Source organism: Hyperolius riggenbachi, chromosome 4 (assembly GCF_040937935.1).
Source record: "Hyperolius riggenbachi isolate aHypRig1 chromosome 4, aHypRig1.pri, whole genome shotgun sequence".
Lineage (NCBI taxonomy): Eukaryota > Metazoa > Chordata > Amphibia > Anura > Hyperoliidae > Hyperolius > Hyperolius riggenbachi.
This window is the reverse complement of record NC_090649.1, coordinates 142,321,398-142,343,076: the sequence shown is the minus strand read 5'-3', so window position 1 is coordinate 142,343,076 and position 21,679 is coordinate 142,321,398. Positions and strand designations below refer to the sequence as shown.

At 44.7% G+C, this 21,679-nt stretch overlaps 2 protein-coding genes across 2 annotated transcripts in view; both read right to left on the bottom strand.

Moving 5' to 3' along the window:
• Positions 1-4,393, bottom strand: part of LOC137570539 (ceruloplasmin-like) — a 63,426-nt gene extending 59,033 nt beyond the window's left edge. The window contains exon 1 of the mRNA XM_068279233.1: positions 4,239-4,393. Coding sequence (XP_068135334.1) covers positions 4,239-4,393 — 155 coding nt within the window. The remainder of the gene's footprint in view (positions 1-4,238) is intronic.
• A 5,705-nt stretch (positions 4,394-10,098) lies between these two features.
• The window catches only part of CP (ceruloplasmin), a 68,681-nt gene continuing 57,100 nt past the window's right edge, over positions 10,099-21,679 (bottom strand). Inside the window, exons 14-19 of the mRNA XM_068280741.1 lie at positions 18,343-18,471; positions 18,046-18,155; positions 16,443-16,662; positions 14,513-14,652; positions 12,849-13,020; positions 10,099-10,272 (exon numbers count right to left, since the gene is read on the bottom strand). Of these exons, the coding sequence (XP_068136842.1) occupies positions 10,235-10,272; positions 12,849-13,020; positions 14,513-14,652; positions 16,443-16,662; positions 18,046-18,155; positions 18,343-18,471 (809 nt within the window). The 3' untranslated portion in view covers positions 10,099-10,234. The remainder of the gene's footprint in view (positions 10,273-12,848; positions 13,021-14,512; positions 14,653-16,442; positions 16,663-18,045; positions 18,156-18,342; positions 18,472-21,679) is intronic.

Sequence of the window (21,679 nt, the reverse complement as noted above, 5' to 3'; positions counted from 1 at the left end):
TGGTACACGCAGCTAGCACTTTGCTAGCTGCGTGTACTGCCCGATCGCCGTCGCTCCGCGCCGATTCGCCGCTACCCGCCGTGGTGACGTCATCCCGCTCGTCGCCATGCCGACGGGGGGAAGCCCTCATGAAAATCCCGTTCAGAACGGGATTTCCGAACGGGCTTAACCGCCGGAGGCGATCGAAGAGGGTGGGAGAATGCCGCTGCACAGCGGCTGTAATGTAGCTAGCGCTAGGCTAGCTACATGATTTTTTTAAAAAAAAATAGTGCTGCGCTGCCCCTTGGCGGTTTTAATTGACCACCAGGGAGGTTTATAAAGGCTGATTTAAAAAAAAAAACAAAAAAACAATTTCCTCTTCTTTTAATAGTACCCCACATCCCCTATGATCACCATAACAGTATAAACAGGGTGAGTAAAGGAAACAAACCTTCCTGTCAGTTAAAAAAAATAAAACCTCACAGACCATCTCTAGTAACTGCTCATAATGTATTTTTTTATGCTCATTTTGAATTGAATTTCAATTAGCGATGAGTATATTTTGTAATAGTATCCGCTTTAAAGAAAATATAAAATTCAAATCAATTTAACTTGATAAAGAGGAACTTTACTGAAGATGTCAGAAGACATTTATATTGTGCTTTTCTCCTGGCGGGCTCAAAGCACCAGAGCTGCAGCCACTATGGCACACTCTATAGCACAGGTGTCGAACTCCAGGCCTGGAGGGCCAGATCCATACCAGTGCTTAGGATGGACTGAGAAAGAGAGGAATGTGTTCTTCCTGATGGACCACACCTTCCCTGATTCAGACCCATCAATTCATTTGAGCTGTATCAAAAATGTGTGAGGATCTCGGCCCTCGTAGGACCGGTTTGACATATCTGCTCTATAGGCAGTAGTAGTGTTAGGGGGTCTTGCCCAAGGTCTCCTCATTGAATAGGCGCTGGCTTCCTGAACAGGAAGAGCGGAAATTCAAACCCTGGTCTCCTGTGTCAGAGCCCTTAATCAATACACTATCCAGCCACATTTTTCACCTTCATTATTCTTTGTTGGCACCCTATCTAGAAAAACAAGTCTACTTAATAAAGCTAAGTAATAATTTTCTCATCTGTATGAATTAGTTTCCTAGAATCATATTCATTATACATTACCTCATTGTCATTCCTAATGACCTGAAGTTCTCACCATCTTGCTGAACAAACTCTACTTATCATTTCTATATTCATCAAATTAACATGCAAATAGCTTTTTATCCCGACTTAAACAGGCATCTGGTCCCCCTGGTGTACACAAGTGGTAGTTGATAAAAACAAGGAACACCAAGAGCCCCAATAGTGTAATACGTACTGGTAAATGGTTACTAGATAGAGTAAATATTAATACTCACAAACCAGGGTTACCTCCAAGGCAACCACTGTACAGGCAGGTGGGGAGATTTTCCTGACCCCACTCAGGAATAAGAAGTTGCTCTCTGTAGATGAGAAAAAGGGGGTTCAACCCTCCATCCAGGGTGGACCCAATATTATGCAGAAGAACAGAGGTGCCAAAAGGATAAAAGGAAGCTATATGAGCTTAAAAAATCAAATTCATTCTGTGAGGTGCCTGGCTCTTCTACTGGCCACATATGCTAGTGCTCCGTTGTTATTGCCTGATGAAGCGGGATCAAACCAGCGAAACGCGTTGCATATTTGGAGTTCATAAATAAAATATATTGACTGTCTTTACTACAGTCGTTGTGTGTCTACTTGGAGGAGGTAAGTCCACCACTACCTCCTCTATTTACCAAGAATTTGGTTTTTAAGCTCATTTAGCTTCCTTTTATCCTTTTGGCGCCTCTGTTCTCCTGCACAAGTGGTAGTTGGGTTAGTTGCTTTGCATAATAATACCTCATTAGATGAGTTACATGTAGACCCTCTTGTGCTAGTGCATGCATTGCCTTGGAATTCAAGGCCTTTTATGAGCCCAGATGAAGGAGAAAATCTTTTTGTGAAGGGCTACGATGTCATTTTTAACAAGGGGTATCAGGAGTACCCAGAAGTTGTATGTTCGCCTGGGGAGGAGGGTAATTTTGACTGCTGATATACAGCCTGTCCATGATTATAAGTAGAAGTGCTATGCATCTAGGTCCCGCATGGTTCCACGTTTTTACATCATCAATGCTATTACTTGACACCCAAGTATTGGAGAAAGTGGGGCTTATATTGAAACCCAAATGTAAGGGCTTGTGATTAGTTACAGATGAGGGGGAATTAGACAGGCTCTTCTCTCTAAAAACACACAGGGTGCATGTCTCTGTTTTCCTTGCGTCCTGTGCAAGAGTTCAGGTCCACTTCAAGGGGACATTCAAATGTTTAAGTATGAGGAGAAAAATATGGAATGTTGCCTCGGGAGGAGAATAACTATTAACAATGTATGCATCTTGGCCACTTAATTTTCCTGTAATAATAACAAATATACCATTCGTGTCTAGAACAGGCATGGGCAAACTTGGCCCTCCAGCTGTTACGGAACGACAAGTCCCACAATGCATTGCAGGAGTCTGACAGCCACAAATGCATTGTGGGACTTGTAGTTCCTTAACAGCTGGTGGGCCAAGTTTGCCCATGCCTGGTCTAGAATCTCTAGGAAGGGAGTAATATGCAAATAGTTGATCACTTTCTCAATTACACACACACACACACACACACACACACACACACACACACACACACACACACACACACACACACACTGCATGCACCACACACACACACACACGCACACTCGCGCACACGCACACACGTGCACACGCACACACAAACGCACACACACACACATACACTCTATACAGACACACACTCTGCATGCACACTGGCGTAGGGCCTGCGGTCGCAGCAGTCGCCGTGGTGACTGGGCCCGCCCTCTTAAGGGGCCCGTGCGTGCCCAACATGTGTTCACTGTTCTTCCTCCTCCAGATATTTCCTGCCAGAGATCACAGGAGCGGCTGGCCATAAAATGACAGAGCTATTACACTTGCTGATAAGAAGCAGAGCGGCTTTGTAAGTTAACCCCTCAGACAGAAAAGGCTGTATTTTAGTCTGCCTGCCTGTGCTCTGTTCTGTACTACTCTGCCCCCACCTCCCAGTCACTGAAGGGAGGGGTGAAAATCAGGGAGCAGCTGCTTGTGAGTGACTGGGGATTGGAGACAACAGGGGCAATGACTTGGTAGTGAGAACTACTGTGAAGAGGGCTAGGTAGGATAATGAACAGTTTTTGACCCAAATTTAAGTGAAAAATAGACTGCATATGTGTTTACAGTTTTTATAACTAGCTCTTAGTGCTGTATAACATTGGTGACTCAAACTCTCACAGTTTGTGCTAAACCATTGTGGCTGCATGATTTTCCTTTCAGCTAATTACTTTTCTTTTGACTCTTGTACATTTACTACTTCTTTCCCAGATTATTGCTTTATACTTATGCTTTGCTTCTCTCCCCATTTGCGTGGTACACTTTTCATTTTACAATCAGTCATCCAGCAGAGCGGCTGTAAGTTATCACCCCCCCTCCAAATTAGCAATTTTAGTTACTGTCTGTATCCCCAAACCCCCCAACAAGAGGTCACCAACACATGCTTCTCATCCAAAGTGCACACAGCATAGCATTTTCACTTGTCCAGAAGGCACTTTACCTCCGTCTTCCCTCAATGTCCTTCTGTCTCCATACTCACAGCGTCTCTGCCCCTGTGACCTGCCAGGATGTTGCATACATGTCACCAGGTCACAGGATTGCCACAGGTATGAAGATGGAAGGACGCTGAAACAAGAACGGGGGAAGTAAGCACCCTCGAACAAATGGGAACACTCCGCTGCATGCACTCTGCAACAAACCGGGAGTGGGAGTCACAAGGAAACTGTTACGGGATTGGGGGGGGGCCCGGTCCAAGTTCCGCATCGGGGCCCTGAGGTCTGTAGCTGCGCCACTGTGCATGCACTACACACACACACACTCGACATCTGCCAAGCTATGCTAACTTTCTCCTTGCCCCTCCTGTTTCGTGAATCACACTATATTCTCCCTGGTGAATAAAGTTAGGCCTGCTCCAGACACACAGAGCAGCTGTCTTGGAAAAATAAGACATTTCCTGAAAATAATCTCTAGTACATGTTTTGCAGCAAAAATTAATATAAGACCCTGTCTTATTATCTGAGAAACAGGGTAGTAGATTTGAATGTTCCATTAATATAAAAAAATGACTTACTCATCATCAGCAGTGGGATTCCCAGAGATGACATTCATGCCGGTAGGAGCGTAAGACCATAGGATTTCTTCAATGCAAAAATAGTAGACTCTTTCTTTCCCCACCCCATACCCCAAATTCAGGAGAGAGAGAAGACACAATGCAGAGAGCCACATAGTGCTGGACTGATGTCTACAGCGTCTAATGCTGCTCATGCTCTGGTATGATCTGAAGTACTGGCATCTCACCTGGCATTGCAGATAATAATAAGGCCATTTATTTCTTACCCACTATATGTAAATGAGCATTCCTTTGACATTTAACAATAACACATTCCTTCTGTTAGTCACTTAAGTCTCTTCTGTATTCACAAAGCTAGGTGCTCAATCTGGGCGTTTCCATGGGTGTGTATGTTCTTATTTTTAGTGACAGGGAGTCCATGAAGGCTGCTTTTTCCTCATAGAGCATAAGTCTCAGCTGATACTGTATCCACGCTATCTGCGTGAAAAGCTACATGGTAAAACCCAATAGGTAATAGGACAAAACAGAGGTACCAGGAAGAATACAATACACTAAAAACAGTTTAAAGCAGACCTGAACTCGGAAGACCTGTCTGCTTTAAAAGATATGCAGCAGCATAATAACCTTTAAACAAAAAACATTTCTATGTTACAACTGATACAAATCCTAAAATAAATCTGCACTGATTCTACTTCCTGATTCATAAGCAGCCATATTGTTAACACACTGTGCTTTTGAATGAGCTTATCTGCCATCTTTGCCATGGCAGGCATGTGACACAGGGGGAGATCAAATATACAACTTATGATTAGACACAAATGAGGGGAAATTAAACAGGCTAAATGTAATGATTGGTGTCAGCACACAGAGAATTCTGATTATTGGTGATCTGCAGTATCACCAATAATACAGATGCTATACCTGATTATGTGGTGATCTGCAAAATCACCAATAATACTAGTATAGCCTGACACTGGACAACGGAAGTGGAATAGTGTTTATTGTAACAGTAATACGGATGAGAGAGGTCACCCGAGGAGCGGGTGACTCAGACTGTACTGCAGCCGGTGCTCACCTTATGAGTGGATGAGAAAGACCGTGCCACAGCCAGTATAACAACAATGAGAAGGAACACAATAATGCTGTACAGCTGATCACCTGTGGAGCAAGTGATTCAGATTGTACTGCAACCAGGTAGTGTTTGGTGCACAGTATAAAGGGGAGCAATCCTAATGATGCTTAACTAAGGATCCCCTAAAGAACAGGTGGTACAGACTGTTTTGCAGCCTAGGAGTAGTTGATACAGTTGGTGCTGCAACCTAAGGGACACCTGCAGTACTGCTGTTTAAGAGCGAGTGATACAGACAGTACTGCTGCCTATAAATACCTGTAGGCAGGTATCACAACTAAGTATCAGTATCCTACACCTGAGAGGTAAGTGTAAGCCACTAATTTCCCTCACCAGTGTCAGGGCCCACTGATGCGGGTAGCGAGGTCAGACAGACAGAGTTTGGCAACGAGTGGACAGATACAGTACAGAAACGGAAGACTGATTCAACGTCAAGGACAAACAGGGTTGGCAACGTGAATCAGATAGGCTGAAGTACAGAATCGACAAACGGAAGAATAGTCAGAGCAGGCAAAAGGTCATAACAGATAAATAATGCAATAGTACTTTAAAGCTATCAACAGAAACTGACTAAGTCTGGATCCCCGGCTCCGGCCGGTTCTAGCACACTTTGGGATCTGACTAGGGTCTGAGCGCTAACACACTATAGCATTCGCAACAGCAGACGCGTAACTACGGACAGACCTGCTCTATATATAGTCATCATGCTGCATAGCGCCGCCCCAGTCACTCAGCCAATCCGGATGCTAGCTGGAGTCAGCTGACCGCATGATCAGCTGACTCCCCTCTTAGCTGCATAAAGGTCCTGCCGCTCTGCTCGTGCGCGCGTAGCCCTTAACCTGTGAGCAATGGAAGGACCCTGAGCACATACCCGCGCGACAGAGACCGCCAGTTGACACGCAGAGATAGCCGCCATGCCATTTGACTCAGCGGCGGCATCTCCGCTATTCCTTACACTAAACTCTCTAAATACGTACAGAGTGCATTTCTCTATGTTTTCCTTCTATCATGTGCAAGGTTCAGGTCCACTTTAAAAAGGGAGTGGTAGTTGTGGACTTACTTCTCACTGAAAACTCAAATGGTTTAATTCAGACAAAATTTGATGTATACAAAACAATGTGATGCGTTTCGCAGGTATTTCACCTGCTTCTTTAGTCAATTACCAGGAGTAATTACAGAGGTTCCCATGCCTGCGCAGAGCTCGTAATCAGTTACTCGAGTCTTCAATGGGGCGGTAAGTCTACCACTACCTCCAATTTGTAAACTGTTCTTACTGCATTCTTCCTGGCACCTCTGCTTTGTCCTATTACCTATAATTGTGTCCACCGTTGGTGGAGGGGTGTTCACCTTATTTTCCAATCTACAGAGAGCAACTTCTTACCCGAGTGGGGTCAGGTTTAATGTCTCCACCTGCCTATACAGTGTTTGCAGGGGCGTAACTAAGACCCACCGGGCCCCCCTGCAGAAATTTTGAGTGGGTGGATGGGTCACAGCATGAGGGGAAAGCTATGGCCACACTTGGCGGGGAGGGGGGATGGTCCCCCCCCTCCCTCACCTTGGGCTCTCCCCTCCGCGCTCCCCTCCAGCATCAATAACCACATGTGTGCAGCGGCGGGCAGCGGCAGCTACATACCTTCCATGCACTCCAGCGTAGATGCGGAGGGGAGAGCCCGAGGTGAGGGAGGGGGGGGACCGACCCCCTCCCCGCCAAGTGTGACCATAGCTTTCCCCTCATGCTGCGACCCCTCCAGCCCCCCGAAAAAGCCCCAAACGGGCCCCAAGGGTGGGGCCCGGGCCCCCCCATGGGCGCATGGGCTGCAGCCCCCATTGTTACGCCCATAAGTGTTTGCCTTAGCGGTAACCCTTCCTTGTGAGTATTCATTCGCATTAAATTTATTCTATGTAACGTGATTTTAAAGAGTAACTGTTAGGCATTAAATCAAAAATTAATTCTCTATTTTTATATGGTAAACAAATAATAAAGATGCTAACCAGGCAATCCCAAAGTTAAAAACCACTCCTAATTTTCTTCTGAATAAAATATCATTTACCAGGTCTCCTGGCTCTTATTTGGTACATCTGATGCAAAAGAGAAGTTGCAGTGCATGCTGTTTTTTTTTCTTCTTACTTTCCTTCCCTTTTCCCCTCAGACATAACTAATGCAGCCTGATTGGCTGAAGTTTGTTTCACTACAATATTTATTTCCTTTTAAACTAGGAGTGTCAAACTCAAATAGACTGTGAGCCGAAAATAAAAACTTAGACCAAGTCAAGGGCCAACATCGATATTTATTTAGAAATGGTTACATTTTTGGATGCTATAATATACAGCACACTCACTATACTAGGTGAGACTATTCCTTCTAGCCACAGGCCACTTATAGCTGCACTCAGTGAGTGCTATCCTTTCTCTTTTTTTATGTTGAGAGACATGTCACCTGTCCCCTCAGTGTTCCCCAATGCAGACCCTCTTTTTTGTTGTTGTTGGGGGGAGGGGGTTCAAGTCACTTGTCCCCTCTGAATTCACCCATACGAGTCTGGACATGAACCCTCAGAAACAGTTGCCCTTGAAATTAGTCCTAATTTTCCAGCAAGGTCAATAATAAATGGATGAATGCCAATTAATAAACCCTGTTATGTGAATTCACACAAAATCCAGCAATAAATAAATCATACCTCCCAACTTTTTGAGATAAGAAAGAGGGACACTTAAGCCACGCCTCTATCACACCCCTAACTACACCCCAGACACATCCCTAGTCACGTGTTCCATAAAGATACCATAAGAAAAAGATATTGTTTTAGAATTCAAACCACACTGTTTGCTTCTATCCTGGTTCATTTCCCTTTACATTAACATTTGAAAATGAGAAATATATCAATTTAAAGGATTTTTCAGTAGAAAATACATATATTTACATAGATCTGTACATCAGTCCTGAAAGAGGGACAAATGAGGAAGAAATAGGGACAGAGGGGCAGGGTCCCAAAAGAGGGACTGTCCCTCCAAAAGAGGTTTACGGTAGTTGGGAGCTATGAATAAATGATAAATAAAGTGCTACAGTTATAACAAGAAAGTGCTAAATATATAAGTTATCTCTAACATAGAGGACAAGCAATAAAGGTTATTAGTGCTAATGAATGATTCGTATAATGCCTGAACACTTAATGAGCAACACGGTAGAAAGTTCTGCAACTATTGAAATTGTGATAAGACAAACACACCTAAGGTACTTTCTGCAGCTAAGAGTCAGGACGTGTAGTTACTGGAATGTGTGTGGCCGTATCCAAAATCAGGTGAATGCGGTGTGCCCGCCAATCTGGACGGTAGGAGGTGGGCAGAGCAAACACGGGAGTGGGCAGAGCAGCACTCTGCTCCGTTCTAAGATAAAAGATGTCGGGAGAGGGCGGAGCAAGGGAGTGATAGAGCATGACCAGGCTCAATCTGTACAAAGAGGGCAGAGCAAGTCTCAAGCAAAGAGGGCAGATTAAATCCATGGCAAGAGGGCGTTGGGGAGGGGGTGGAGCGGAGCCCCACCATGGCCGCGGGCCAAATTCGAGGTTCATTAAACTAACCACTTGTGGGCCAAATTGTAGGGTGCAGACTAGTCACGCGGGCCAGAGTTTGACACCTATGTTTTAAACAATACCAGTTACCTGGTAACTGATCTTTCTGTCATAAGTAAGGTCTGAATCACACACCTGACACAAGCATGAGGCCGATTGCCGATTTGATATTTGAGATAGGAGAAGCAGGTTTGAGAATGCCTTTTAGCCTTACCTTGTAAGATACAGAATATTTCTGCCAGAGGATAAACTAAACACAGACACCATGCTTGTGTTCTTTTCAGGAAGACTATTAAACAAAGGTACCGTACTTGCGTAATCATGTCTGTGTAGTAGAAGTCAGTTACAGCCAGAGATCAACAATAAGATACTTTTAACTTGATACCAGAGTCATAACTAGAAATCACGGCCCCCTATGCAAAATTTTGGATGGGGGGCCCCAACTTCCTGTCCCTTTAGTGGCTCTTGAATGCCTGCCTCTGTACCCCTTTTAAAACTCTATCTCCTCTATACTTTTTCTCATCCCCAAAATGTCAGTGTGCGCATTATGGGGTCCAGATACCTGCAAGCTCTTCTGTTTGGCCGGCCTTCCCTCTGTTGTGCCGCTGTGCCTTAATTTGTGACTCCAGCTGGAGCCAGTTAAACAGAAGCCAAAGGAGCACTATATGCTCTGTCCTACTCTCTGGATAACCATGAGTGCAGAATGGACAGAGCATGCGCCAGTCCTGTGGCTTTACTCGAGTTGGAGCCACCATCAGGGCTCACAGTAGTCCAACTGAGAGCAGTACGGTCACAACATATTAGGACCCCAGATTGCACACACTGACATATTTAGTTAAGCAGTTTGGGGGCTTAGACAGAGGTATAGGATAGAGTTGCAAAGAGGGTGGAGAAACAGGCACAAAAATAGACACTAAATGCGGGTGGAATGGGGCCTGGGTGGGGGGGGGGGGGTTATAGTTATGCTACTGCTTGATTCAATTTTTTTTATTTTTAGGTTGGGCCAGTTGGGCATACAAATTGCAAAATTATCACCAAGTCTGGAACATCTACCGTACATCTCATTGATCCTTATTAGTCATAGCTGTAGTTTAAAAAGCTTTACATGAATTCAAGTTCTCTTAACTGATTTATGATTAGCTGTTAGAGGGCAGATATACAAAGATTCGCTGTGCAAAAGTAGTTCCGTTTATTTCAGTAAACACAATACACATACACTGGTCACATTTGCTGAAATAGTGCAATCATTTATTTTTAATATACAACGACTCTTTCCTTTGCCATGCAGTTTGCTGACATCATCAGGTACGTTTTTGAAACATGGATTCCCAGTCCCTTCCTGCATAGAAAATAAAGTACATTCATTATGAATACTGATGAGTATAAAGAATTATTGCTCTCTAAGAAGGATGTTTTTTGATTTTGTTGATTTTGTTTTTGTTATTTTTGTTTATTTTTGTTTATTTTTAGATTAAATATGTGTGTTGATATTTTGTTATGTGTTATTTTGATTATTTGTGCTAATAAAAATCTAATTATATTAAAAAAAGAAAATAAAGTTAATTCTGTTATTGAATTTAAACATATGATAATAAATACAGTACATACGGTATATACATATACAGGTTAAAAAATCTGCAATTAAAAAGCCTGGAGTTTGATACCCTAGTTTTCTTGTTGGCATAATTTAGAGCAGGGCTGCCCAATACGTCGATCGCGATCTACCGGTAGATCGCGACCGCCTTCTTGGTAGATCGCGGCTTCTTGGCCGCGTCTCTTTCAATTTTGCGGCCAGCAGCATGTTTAGCTGCCGGCCAATAAGAATGCAGGGGAGAAGAGTCAGAAGACGCGGCGAGCAGAGAGGGAGGAGAGAGGCGGCGCGGCCGCTACGTCATGGCTGGGGGTGGCGCCGGGCAGCCTGCAACGTGCGTGCTTGTAACATGCCTGGCGCAGCCCCCAGCCATGACGTAGCGGCTGCGCCGCCTCTCTCCACGCCGCATCTTGCCGTCTTCTCCCCGACATTCTTATTGGTGAGGGGCCTGCCTGCCAGGTTCCAAGAGTCCAGAGGACCCTGGCTAACCTACGCTGCAGGTACCTATACCTGGCTAAGCTACACTGGGGACCCCTATACCTGGCTAACCTACACTGGGGACCCCTATACCTGGCTAACCTACACTGGGGACCCCTATACCTGGCTAACCTACACTGGGGACCCCTTTACCTGGCTAAGCTTACACTGGGGGCCCCTATACCTGGCTAACCTACACTGGGGGCCCCTATACCTGGCTAACCTACACTGGGGGCCCCTATTCCTGGCTAACCTACACTGGGGGCCCCTATAACTGGCTAACCTACACTGGGGGCCCATATGCCAGGCTAACCTACACTGGGGGCCCATATACCTGGCTAACCTACACTGGGGGCCCATATACCTGGCTAACCTACACTGGGGGCCCATATGCCAGGCTAACCTACACTGGGGACCCATATGCCAAGCTAACCTACACTGGGGGCCCATATGCCAGGCTAACCTACACTGGGGGCCCATATGCCAGGCTAACCTACACTGGGGGCCCATATACCTGGCTAACCTACACTGGGGGCCCATATACCTGGCTAACCTACACTGCGGGCCCATATACCTGGCTAACCTACACTGAGGGCCCATATACCTGGCTAACCTACACTGAGGGCCCATATACCTGGCTAACCTACACTGAGGGCCCATATACCTGGCTAACCTACACTGAGGGCCCATAAACCTGGCTAACCTATACTAAGGGCCCATATACCAGGCTAACCTATACTGAGGGCCCATATACCAGGCTAACCTATACTGAGGGCACGTAACCTATGCTGCAGGCACATACACCTGGCTAACCTACGCCGGAGGGGGGGGGGGGGGCGCGTTCTTAGCATTTGGGTCGTTGGTAGATCTCCTGGCCTCGGCAAATTTAAAAGTAGCTCGCGAGCCGAAAAAGTGTGGGCACCCCTGATTTAGAGCAATGACACATTTAGGGGTGTAAAAAAAAACCAAAAAAAAACCTGTGTCATTAGATGGTGCCCCTGTGGTCATCTACCAGAAAACATCACCTACACGGAGAAGGTTTACATAACAGATACTAAACCAGGAATGATTGATGAAAGGTTAGTATCTGATATGATTAGTTATTTATTAGGAACGTTTGTGTTTGGGGTAGCTGTAATTGTTTAATTGTTTAGATTACAACAGCCCTTCTTAACCTTTTAACACCAGAGGAACCCTTCAAATAATTTTTTGAACCCCAGAATTACCGGGGGGAGGGGGGGCAGGGGGAAGGAGGGCTTGTTGGGTTAAGTGTGGATTTATTTTGTAGGTGTAACAGTCTTTAAATGGTAGAAAGCCTCACCACAGATATAAAATACCAGAGTAAAGCCAACTGCAATGGCACCAAATGCACTATTTCCAAATCCAAACATGGATTTGGGATATATGCAATATTTTCAGTAGGATTGGAAGCACATGGAGGCGAGTATGGTCTATCCTGATAGTAAGCCACCTTCTGTGCTCATAATCAGCAATATTTTTGCTCACAAAATAGTTATATAAGCAGTCTGTGATTTATAAAACAACAAAAAACATCAACCCTGTTTTATGTTCTGCTTTTGTTTTTGTGAGATCGGGAGTTTAAACCTTCTTTTAAAGTGGTCCCATTCCTTTTGGAGATGACTAAGTTTTGCCTTGGGTGAAACCCTAAGCTACAAGTGTCCCAAGCATTATAGCTAAGCAGGAAAGACTCATTTGTCAGACTGCCTTTGAAAAGTCTTTCTGGAAACAGAAAGCAATGAGGTAATCCAAAAAAGAGTGGATGCTTAGCTTTCTGTGAGATAACATTTAATTGCAACCCTACAGAACACCACACATGGATTACTTACTTTCCTCCTTTCTTTCCCGTACTGTATATACGGTCACCATTCCTGAGTGGATGTGATCAGCCACATGACAATGTAACATCCATGTTCCTACGTTATTTGTGGTCATCTCAACAGTCTGGTAAGCCCCAGGATAAAGATCATACACATCTGCCTGGTAAGTATTATAACCCATCTAAAAAAGCAGAAGCATTCAATAATATTCTTACAGTCTTTACAGGTGATGTGAACTTAGAATGATAGTGTCGATACACGGCCTTCGGAGGTATTATGTAGAGTGAAGTATGAGCTACAGAAATCAATAAAGCGTAATTGAAACAAGCAGAGATTACTATTGTACAAGTGCACAGAAATAAAAGTAGAACTACTGTAGTAGTTCTGGTCTACAGGGCCGTTTCTTGGGCAGTGCGGGCAGGGTGACCGCCCTGGGCTCAGACCAGCAAGTAGTAGAAGGGGGCGCAGGCAGAAGGACATAACCGATAGGGAGCTGGTGACACGCGGTGCAGCCAAATGGAAGAAGAAAGAAGATTACAAGCGCGATCACTTTCCTTGACTCCTCCTGTCCTGAGCTGCCTGCGCCAGACGTCAAGTCATCAACACGTCACCACCGCATAATGACACCTGATGTCCTGTAGTGGTACTGCAGGCTGTCAGTGTGCAGCACCCATGGAGGGTGCTTTCCAGGTTCTCTTGGCCTGGGTGCTTTCCTGGTCCCCGCCTCCTCTTGGATGAGCGGCTGGTCACTAGTAAGTAGGTAGATCTACTTGTGACCTATGGCTGGGTGACTGTCCCTGAAGAGTAAGGGTTCGCAAGTCGACGTGGGTGGGGGGAAGGGGGCACAATTTTTACACCCTTGGCCTGGGTGCAATTTGGCCTAGAAACTGCCCTGCTGGTCTATACAGTTTGTAATTCCTGTATGACATCAATAGGGCAGTACTAGAATTTTTGCTGCCTGATGTATCCTTTAAAATGACACACCCTTTCTTTATCTCCCCCTCTCCCTGTCCTTGTTCCCTATATTTCCTCCCTCAGTAAAGCATACAATGCTAGGAGCTGGAGAGGTTAGGAATCTAGATTTCTTCTGTTAGATCAGAGGATACTCTGGGTTACCCAGAAATTGACAGGTGGCAGAAATGGCAGTGCTTCTGTGCTAAAGGGGGTTGGAGTAATAAGAAATTAAAGGGAACTAAGCATCATTTTTAACTCCCAGGGCAGCTCAATCTTACATTTAAAATGCATGCTAAAAATGTGGCTCAACAAGAAAAAAAGTTCATTTTACCTCATCTTTTTACATTAAAGGGTTAATTACAGGCAGTATTCTTCTACTTCCTCTATCCGCAAGCAGGAGCAAATAGAACAGAAGCTGAGATCAAACAAACCAATTCAGCAATAGGGAGAGAGAGGAGAGGGCACACTGTTGTTCAAACAGATAAGATAAGTCACACCTGATGAACTTCGCACCAACCCCGGATAATGGCACTGAAAAGGGAGCAGGAGGGTTAACTTCTCAAACGTGGCAGCCCTTTCAGCTATTTGAAACCATGACCTACTAAGATTCCTTTAAATGGGGTAGAGGTGTGTAAGGGAAAAATGTGTGTGTATATATATATATATATATATGTATATATATATATATATATATAAATAAACTCTATCTCCATACTTACTGCATATTTAAAGCTGTGTGCATGAAAATGAACAGTATGTAGATCCACTTCATTTCCAAATCCAATAAGATGCCAGTTAACAACATCTCCTACTCGCATGTTAAGTCCTTCCAGGTTGGAATACATCTTTCCATTGATAGCTGAATAAGATAAGAAACAAAACATATTTGTGTATCCTAACATCCATCCTTGTATCTAAGATAACCCTTTTTAGCGGATAGGTTGATTTGTTAGACAGGAAGAGTTAAGGTGGCCATTTATGTCACAAATGTGTAGTGAACAATCATATTTTTAGTGAACAATCATATCATAATAACGGATTATTCAGATTGTATTGTTACTGGTGGGATTAATTGAGCCTCTCTTAGGGCCCTATCCAACTGATGTTGCTCGTCGGGGATCAGGAGCTGATCCTCTTGGCGGACATCTGTGGGCTGGGCAACACACACGCGTGTCAGCTGTGTCGCTATTCGGGAGAGTGACGTGGGATGACGAGTGGTGCATGTGTGACGTCATACAGTGCAAACAATGGGATAGGCAGGGGGATCGGTGTTGCTGGAGTTGGGTAGATCTGTCCGGTGGATTGCTCATGGGTTGGGCACCAGGGGCCGTCCAGTTTTATAAACACATCTGATTGTTGACTGAGGCGGTTGTTATTGGCCGCCTCAGCTGAATTAAGTCAGTCGTGTGTACGAGGCTTTGGAGAACTAGTCAATCAGCATAGCATATTTTTCCATAGATAATATTGCAACTCGTTTCAATATCAGAAATAGTTTGGATTTTTTAATGCTGTGAACTGATTAAAATAATCTTTTCTTTCGATCTGAATGATGCTATCGAAAATATAATTGTTCTCTAAAAATTGCACAGTTATTGGGGATTTTTAAGTGTTCTTGCGCTTCACCCCCACACTGTAGCTTCTGTATTGGTGTCATTATTAAATCATTATCTTTAGCTACTGTAATATGGATGTATATTCAATGAAGATTACCCATCAACAAAAACACTGTTTATTTCAAAAGTCCATAAAAATATCCAGGCATTGCAAGAGAATACCGGCAAACAAATCCTATGAGAGGGAGAGAGGGTAGTATACAGACCGATGCAGGGTCGACAGCTGTTTCACACTGATCAGCTCAGTGCTTCTCTCATAGGGTTTGTTTGCCGGTATCCTCTTGCAATGCCTGTATATTTTTATGGACTTTCGAAATAAACAGTGTTTTTATTGATGGATGTGTGCCTTCCCTCTATCTCAGTGGTCCTCAAACTACGGCCCGCGGGCCAAATGCGGCCCGCCGAGGCTTTTTCACTGGCCCCCCAAACACAAAATATATAACTTATAGATGTGGCTCTCTGCACCTTTAAATGTCGGCGGCCCGCATATAGAATAGCAGTGCTGGCACCACCCATCCACCCACATACTGTAGAAGCCAGCCATTCTCCGGCTTCCAATTCTGCATCAGGTGACACTGCTGTCTAACTGGCGGGCAGGTTGTCACCTGGGTATGTTTCACTGTCTGGTGCACAAAGACGTTCTTTGGGTGCCACATGACTGAATGGCTGCTGCTGGGAGTTCTCCTCCAGGCATGATTGGGGGGAATCAATGCCTAGATTTAATGTAATGTTTTTCAACATTGTATGTATTTTCCAGCCCCTGAGCAGTCTGAAGTATGCTGAACTGGCCCTTGACCGAAAAAGTTTGGGGATCCCTGCTCTATCTTCATTGAATATTGATGTTGACTCCATTGGAAGCAGCACTCCATTGTGCTTTCGGCCACAGTAGCCTGTTCACCCACGCTCTACCCATTGTGCAATACGGATGTATTGTGTGAGAAAAGTATAACGTATAAAAAAATCAAGTTTGTTGCATTGTTGATCAGTCTGCTGTATGTTAGCTTTCTAATGGACATATAGAGAATTACGGAAATACCATGCATCTTATTGCTTTCAATAAATTCTTCATCCCCTTTGTTGACTTCATCCGCATGCAGGGAGTAATTTTTAATGTTTTCATCCAGATACCAGGATTCGTTTTCATCAAACACCATAAAAAGCAGAGCAAATCGTTTTTTGGGTACATCTTTGATCAGATCAAAAAGACGAGGTTTCTTGCAGATTACGAGTGGACCAATTAGTCCACTGTAAGTGTCCTGAGAAGAGGAAAAATGGTTAATATGATTAGACTGTAGAAAGGTATGGCCTCTCACAACATACAGGTTAATTGTAAGGCTGGGTTGGTTCCCATCGGCTATCCTAACATGGATGGTCACGGCAGATCCGATGTACGATCCATTGTGTCTGTCCACATGCATTGGTGCCCATTGAAATGGACATTTCACAGATAACATTGCTGTCTATGACATGTCTGTGTCCCATATGCTAGGCTGCTCCTACCATGAAACCACCTGAATCAAATGATTCAGGCTGCAAAATCTAGGGAGCAGCCCTGGTGACCTGCCCCATCTGAATGACAGAGTGCACAGCAGAGCACAAATACCTGCTGGGTACTCCCTTCTTTTATACTGCATCCTATCACCCTGCAGCAGCATCACATGACATTCACTGGGTCCTAGGAAGGTTTGGTTCTGCATGGCAATAGGGTGCAGTAAAGTAAACAGAGGACCCTGCGCTGGAATAGGTATTTGCCGTTCGCTATCCACTCTGCCATTCAGATGACGGGAGGATAAAGAGTGGCAGGCTTTGGGCACTTCTAAGGCAGAGGACACGCTTGTTTCTAAGGGGGGGGGGGGGTCTGATTTGGCCATACTTCGCACGAAGGGGGGACAGAAAACAGCTGCACTCCTCCGGGGTGGGGGATAATAGATAATAGCTGTACCCTGGGGTGTTGGTGGACCAGATACTGGCTGCACTTCTTACTGGGGGAGGGCGCAGGAGACCGAGTTTGCTTCAGGCAGAAGGAAGTCTAGAATCTGCCCTGTCCAATCGGTGTCCACTTTGTGTTGCAGCTGTCTTTTAGCACCACAGCACTGCTACCCCATTCCTATGTGGACCGCTGCACCTCCATTACAATACCTTACTCCTGTCCTGATATCCTCCACATTCGCCACTACATTGTCAAGCACTCCAATACTCTCTGACATCTGCCAATATTTTGCCGGGCACTGTGACACTCTTTTGATGCACTTGGAATAGTGATAACTATTTACAGTTTGGGGTTTGGCTAGGGTGACTATTCATATACAGTATGCTTGTGCTTTGCCTTCATGGGGGATAGACTGTACATAGTCCTGTCCTTACTCACTATGTATTGTGCCCACCTAGGGCCAGTTCTGGGGCCCCCCAAAAAATTTGCAGTGAGATTTCATGATTTACGGTTATGCCTCTGATGTGACTGTTAGAATTTACCTATAGGGCACATAGACAGCCTGTATGAGCTTACTGCTTCCAGAAATGTAAAGAAGATGGCGTTTTTCTATGGTTTGGATGGAGTATTTAGCAAAAGAGGGCTGAAAATAACTATAGAGACTGTGATTTACTAAATCATGAACCTTACTTGAATAATGGCTACTCACCTTAATTTGATCCACTGAGGAGTAATAAGCCCAAGTTACACAAGGCTCTCCTTCAAACCTTACTGGCCCAGATCTTTCTGGAATCAGCCATGTGTAAGTCTCAGTCTTTCCTGCATACAGAGTTAGATTTTATGAAAATGGTATTTACCGTAAATGATATGCTAAACCTGACAGGCACAACACTGCACAATAATAATAATAATAATAATAATAATAATAATAATAATAATAATAATAGAAAGGCATAAAATAAATATTACATTTAGGACTTCAAAATACATTCTAAAAATAACTCACCAGGTTCAGTTGCTTTTATATTATTGTCCTCGGGTTTAATGCCATGTGCGGTAATTGAGTATGGTCTGCTTGCTTTGTTCTTAAATACAATTTTAATCCTTTCACCAACAGTTGCTACTATGAGTGGCCCTGTAAAAAGAGGGAAACAAAATAAGAATGAACTCGGTCAACTTATTTTTCTTCACTACTGGCTTTGGGTGTCATACATTTTCAGAAGGGGGTCAGGGATGGAAAATGCTGGTGCATGGTTAAAAAAATGCTTTAGTTGCCTCACATTTTTAAGCAATCGTTTTATTCACCGTTTTATTCAGGGGGACAGCCGTGTGACACGGCTGTCCCCCTGAGGCACAGGAAAGCGATCGGCTCTCATAGGGTGAAGCCTACGAGAGATGATCTCCATGATTGGCTGGCTGGGGGTAGGGAGGGATTTAAAAAAATGAATAACAAAGTAAATAGTAAAAAATATTAAAAAAAATTATAACATAAATATTTATAAAAAAAAAACCAAAACACTAAATAAACAGAGAGCTCTGTTGGTGGTGGGGGGGGGGGGGGGGAGAGGGGGGGATCACTAGTGTGCTGTGTTGGCCTTAAAGCTGCAGTGGCCAATTAAGCAAAAAATAGCCTGGACTTTAGGGGGGATTTAGCACTGTGGTCCTGAAGTGGTTAATATTTAAGGGTTAATTACAGGCAGAATCATTCTACTTGCTGTATTTTCTCTGTCCATCCACGATGGCAAACAACAGAAGATGGAAGGCAGATAAGAACTTACCTAATTACCCACAAACTTAGATCATACAACCCCATTAAGCATTAGGAAGGAGGATGAGTGTTCCCTGCTATGCTTCATTTAGATAACTTAGTCACACCTGATGAGTTTCACACATAGCCTGGATAATGGCAGTGAAAAGTGAGCAAAGGGGGTTAATTTCTCAAACATGGCAGCCCTTTCAGCTATTTGAAACTAGTAGCTGCTAAGATCATTTTATGCTGTAGCTCTGGAGCGCCACGTCTGAGGTACTCAAGTTACAGACACTGTATATGTATTACCTGAAAAGGTGGGTAGTGCCCACAAAATGCTCCATCCATTTGTGTCCAAGCTGTTCCCTAATGGTTGGGCCTCCTCCCACCTGGGATATTAGATCCAGATGGTTTTTTTTTATGTTTTCTCTGGAGTGTGGCACACCATACTGTGAATAATATTCCTATATATCCCCGTGGAATTCTCTATGCGCCGATGAAATTCTCTATGCACCTGTTACTGTGGTTGCCTTTGAGTAATCCAGATTTGTAACTAGCATTCTTAGGTTGATGGAAAACCCTGCTCTACCTCTCTCACCTCGCTGGAAGTGCTGGACGGAAGCAGGCAATTTGGGTGCATGAGGCAGGTGGACAAAAAGGCCGCTGCCATTGATTGCCATATTAAATATCATTTAACAAGCGCCGAACAGGAAAAAAGGGCGCCCGTGATAATGTATGTTTTCAAACTGCATCCGTGATAATTAATGTTTCCCAACTTCGCCGGCGACCACCAGTAACATTTACACATAAAATAATACTTATTTATAGTTTTGAGTTAAATCGTAATGTAATATTTAAATAATCACTTTTCATAAATCATTATTTTCAACATATAATAAAGCCATCAACAAATAAACCGTAATATACTTTTTTTTTTTTTTTTTTATTAACACCCTGTAAAACATTTGTATCCACCAAATAAACTGTGCAACAACGAAATCATAATAAATCGTTTTTCACACTTAATACATGTTATTTTTTACAGTCACTATTTGTAAAACATCATTACTCATACAATAAAGCGATCACTAAGGGGGGATTTAGGGTAAGGCACCACCAGGGGAGATTTAGGGTTAGGCACCACCAGGGGGTCTTAGGGTTAGGCACCACCAGGGGGATCTTAGGGTTAGGCACCACCAGGTGGGTCCTAGCAGGGTCGGACTGGGACACCAAGGGCCCACCAAGGAAGTTTCAGCCTGGGGCCCACCCCCCTCTCCTCCTCCTCCTCCCTCCCCCCCCCCCCCCATTTTGGGCTCACATACACATGTACTTTAGAAATTTTGCATGACTTTATGGTAGGGAATAGATTGTGAGCAATTCTGAGGACAGTCTCCAATAGGGATATGTCTAAATGCGAAACTAAATGGGTGTCACCATGCACTGGAACATCGGCGTGGTCATGATGAGTCATGGGCAGACTTAAAAAAAAAAAATACAAAACACAAAATAAGTAGCGGCGTTATTCACAGAGATTAGGTCCGACCAGATACATTGTATATTCAAGTAGTTACATGCCTCATGATAATTCATCAAGTAGTCAAATTGCAGCAGATACCCCCACAAAATGCAATCAGGTTGACGGCAGATACCCCCACACAATGCAATCAGGTTGGTGGCAGATACCCCCACAAAATGCAATCAGGTTGACGGCAGATACCCCCACACAATGCAATCAGGTTAACGGCAGATACCCCCACAAAATGCAATCAGGTTGACGGCAGATACCCCCACAAAATGCAATCAGGATGACGGCAGATACCCCCAGAAAATGCAATCAGTTTGGCTGCAGATACCCCCACAAAATGCAATCAGTTTGGCTGCAGATACCCCCACACAATGCAATCAGGTTGGCTGCAGATACCCCCACACAATGCAATCAGGTTGGTGGCAGAGATACCCCCACACAATGCAAGTCCCCCCCAGCTTGGAAGGGGGGGGCAGAGGGCACAGATCAGCGGGGAAGCCTCCCCCCCTCCCTCACCTAGGGCCCTCCCTTCCGCGCAGCCCCCTCCTCGAGAAGTGCAGCCAGCAGCGAGCGGAGTATAGCTTACCAGCTTCAGATGATGCTATCTCCGCTCCGCATGCCACTGCTGCCCTGCTGGTCTCTGTCTCCTGTAGTGACGCTGTCCAATCACGCTCTAGCAGGAAGTACTGCGAGAACGTGATTGGACAGCGTCACACACTACAGTCAGAGACCAGCAGGGCAGCGGCATGCGGACTCGGAGCGGAGATAGCATCATCTCTGTAGCTATTCTCCGCTCGCTGCTGGCTGCACTTCTGGAGGAGGGGGGTGCGCGGAAGGGGGGGGGGCCCTAGGTGAGGGAGGGGGGGACGCTTCCCCCCCTCCCCGCCGCTCTGTGCCCAATTCCCCCCCTTCCAAGCTGTGCCCCCCTCCAGTGGCGTAGCTAGGGTGTTTGACACCCGGTGCGGATAATTTACCAACACCCCCCCCCCCCCCAAAAAAAGCAAAGCGCGCAGCGACAAAAAAAATGGGTGTGGACATGACATCACATGGGTGGGGGTAATTGTAATGTAA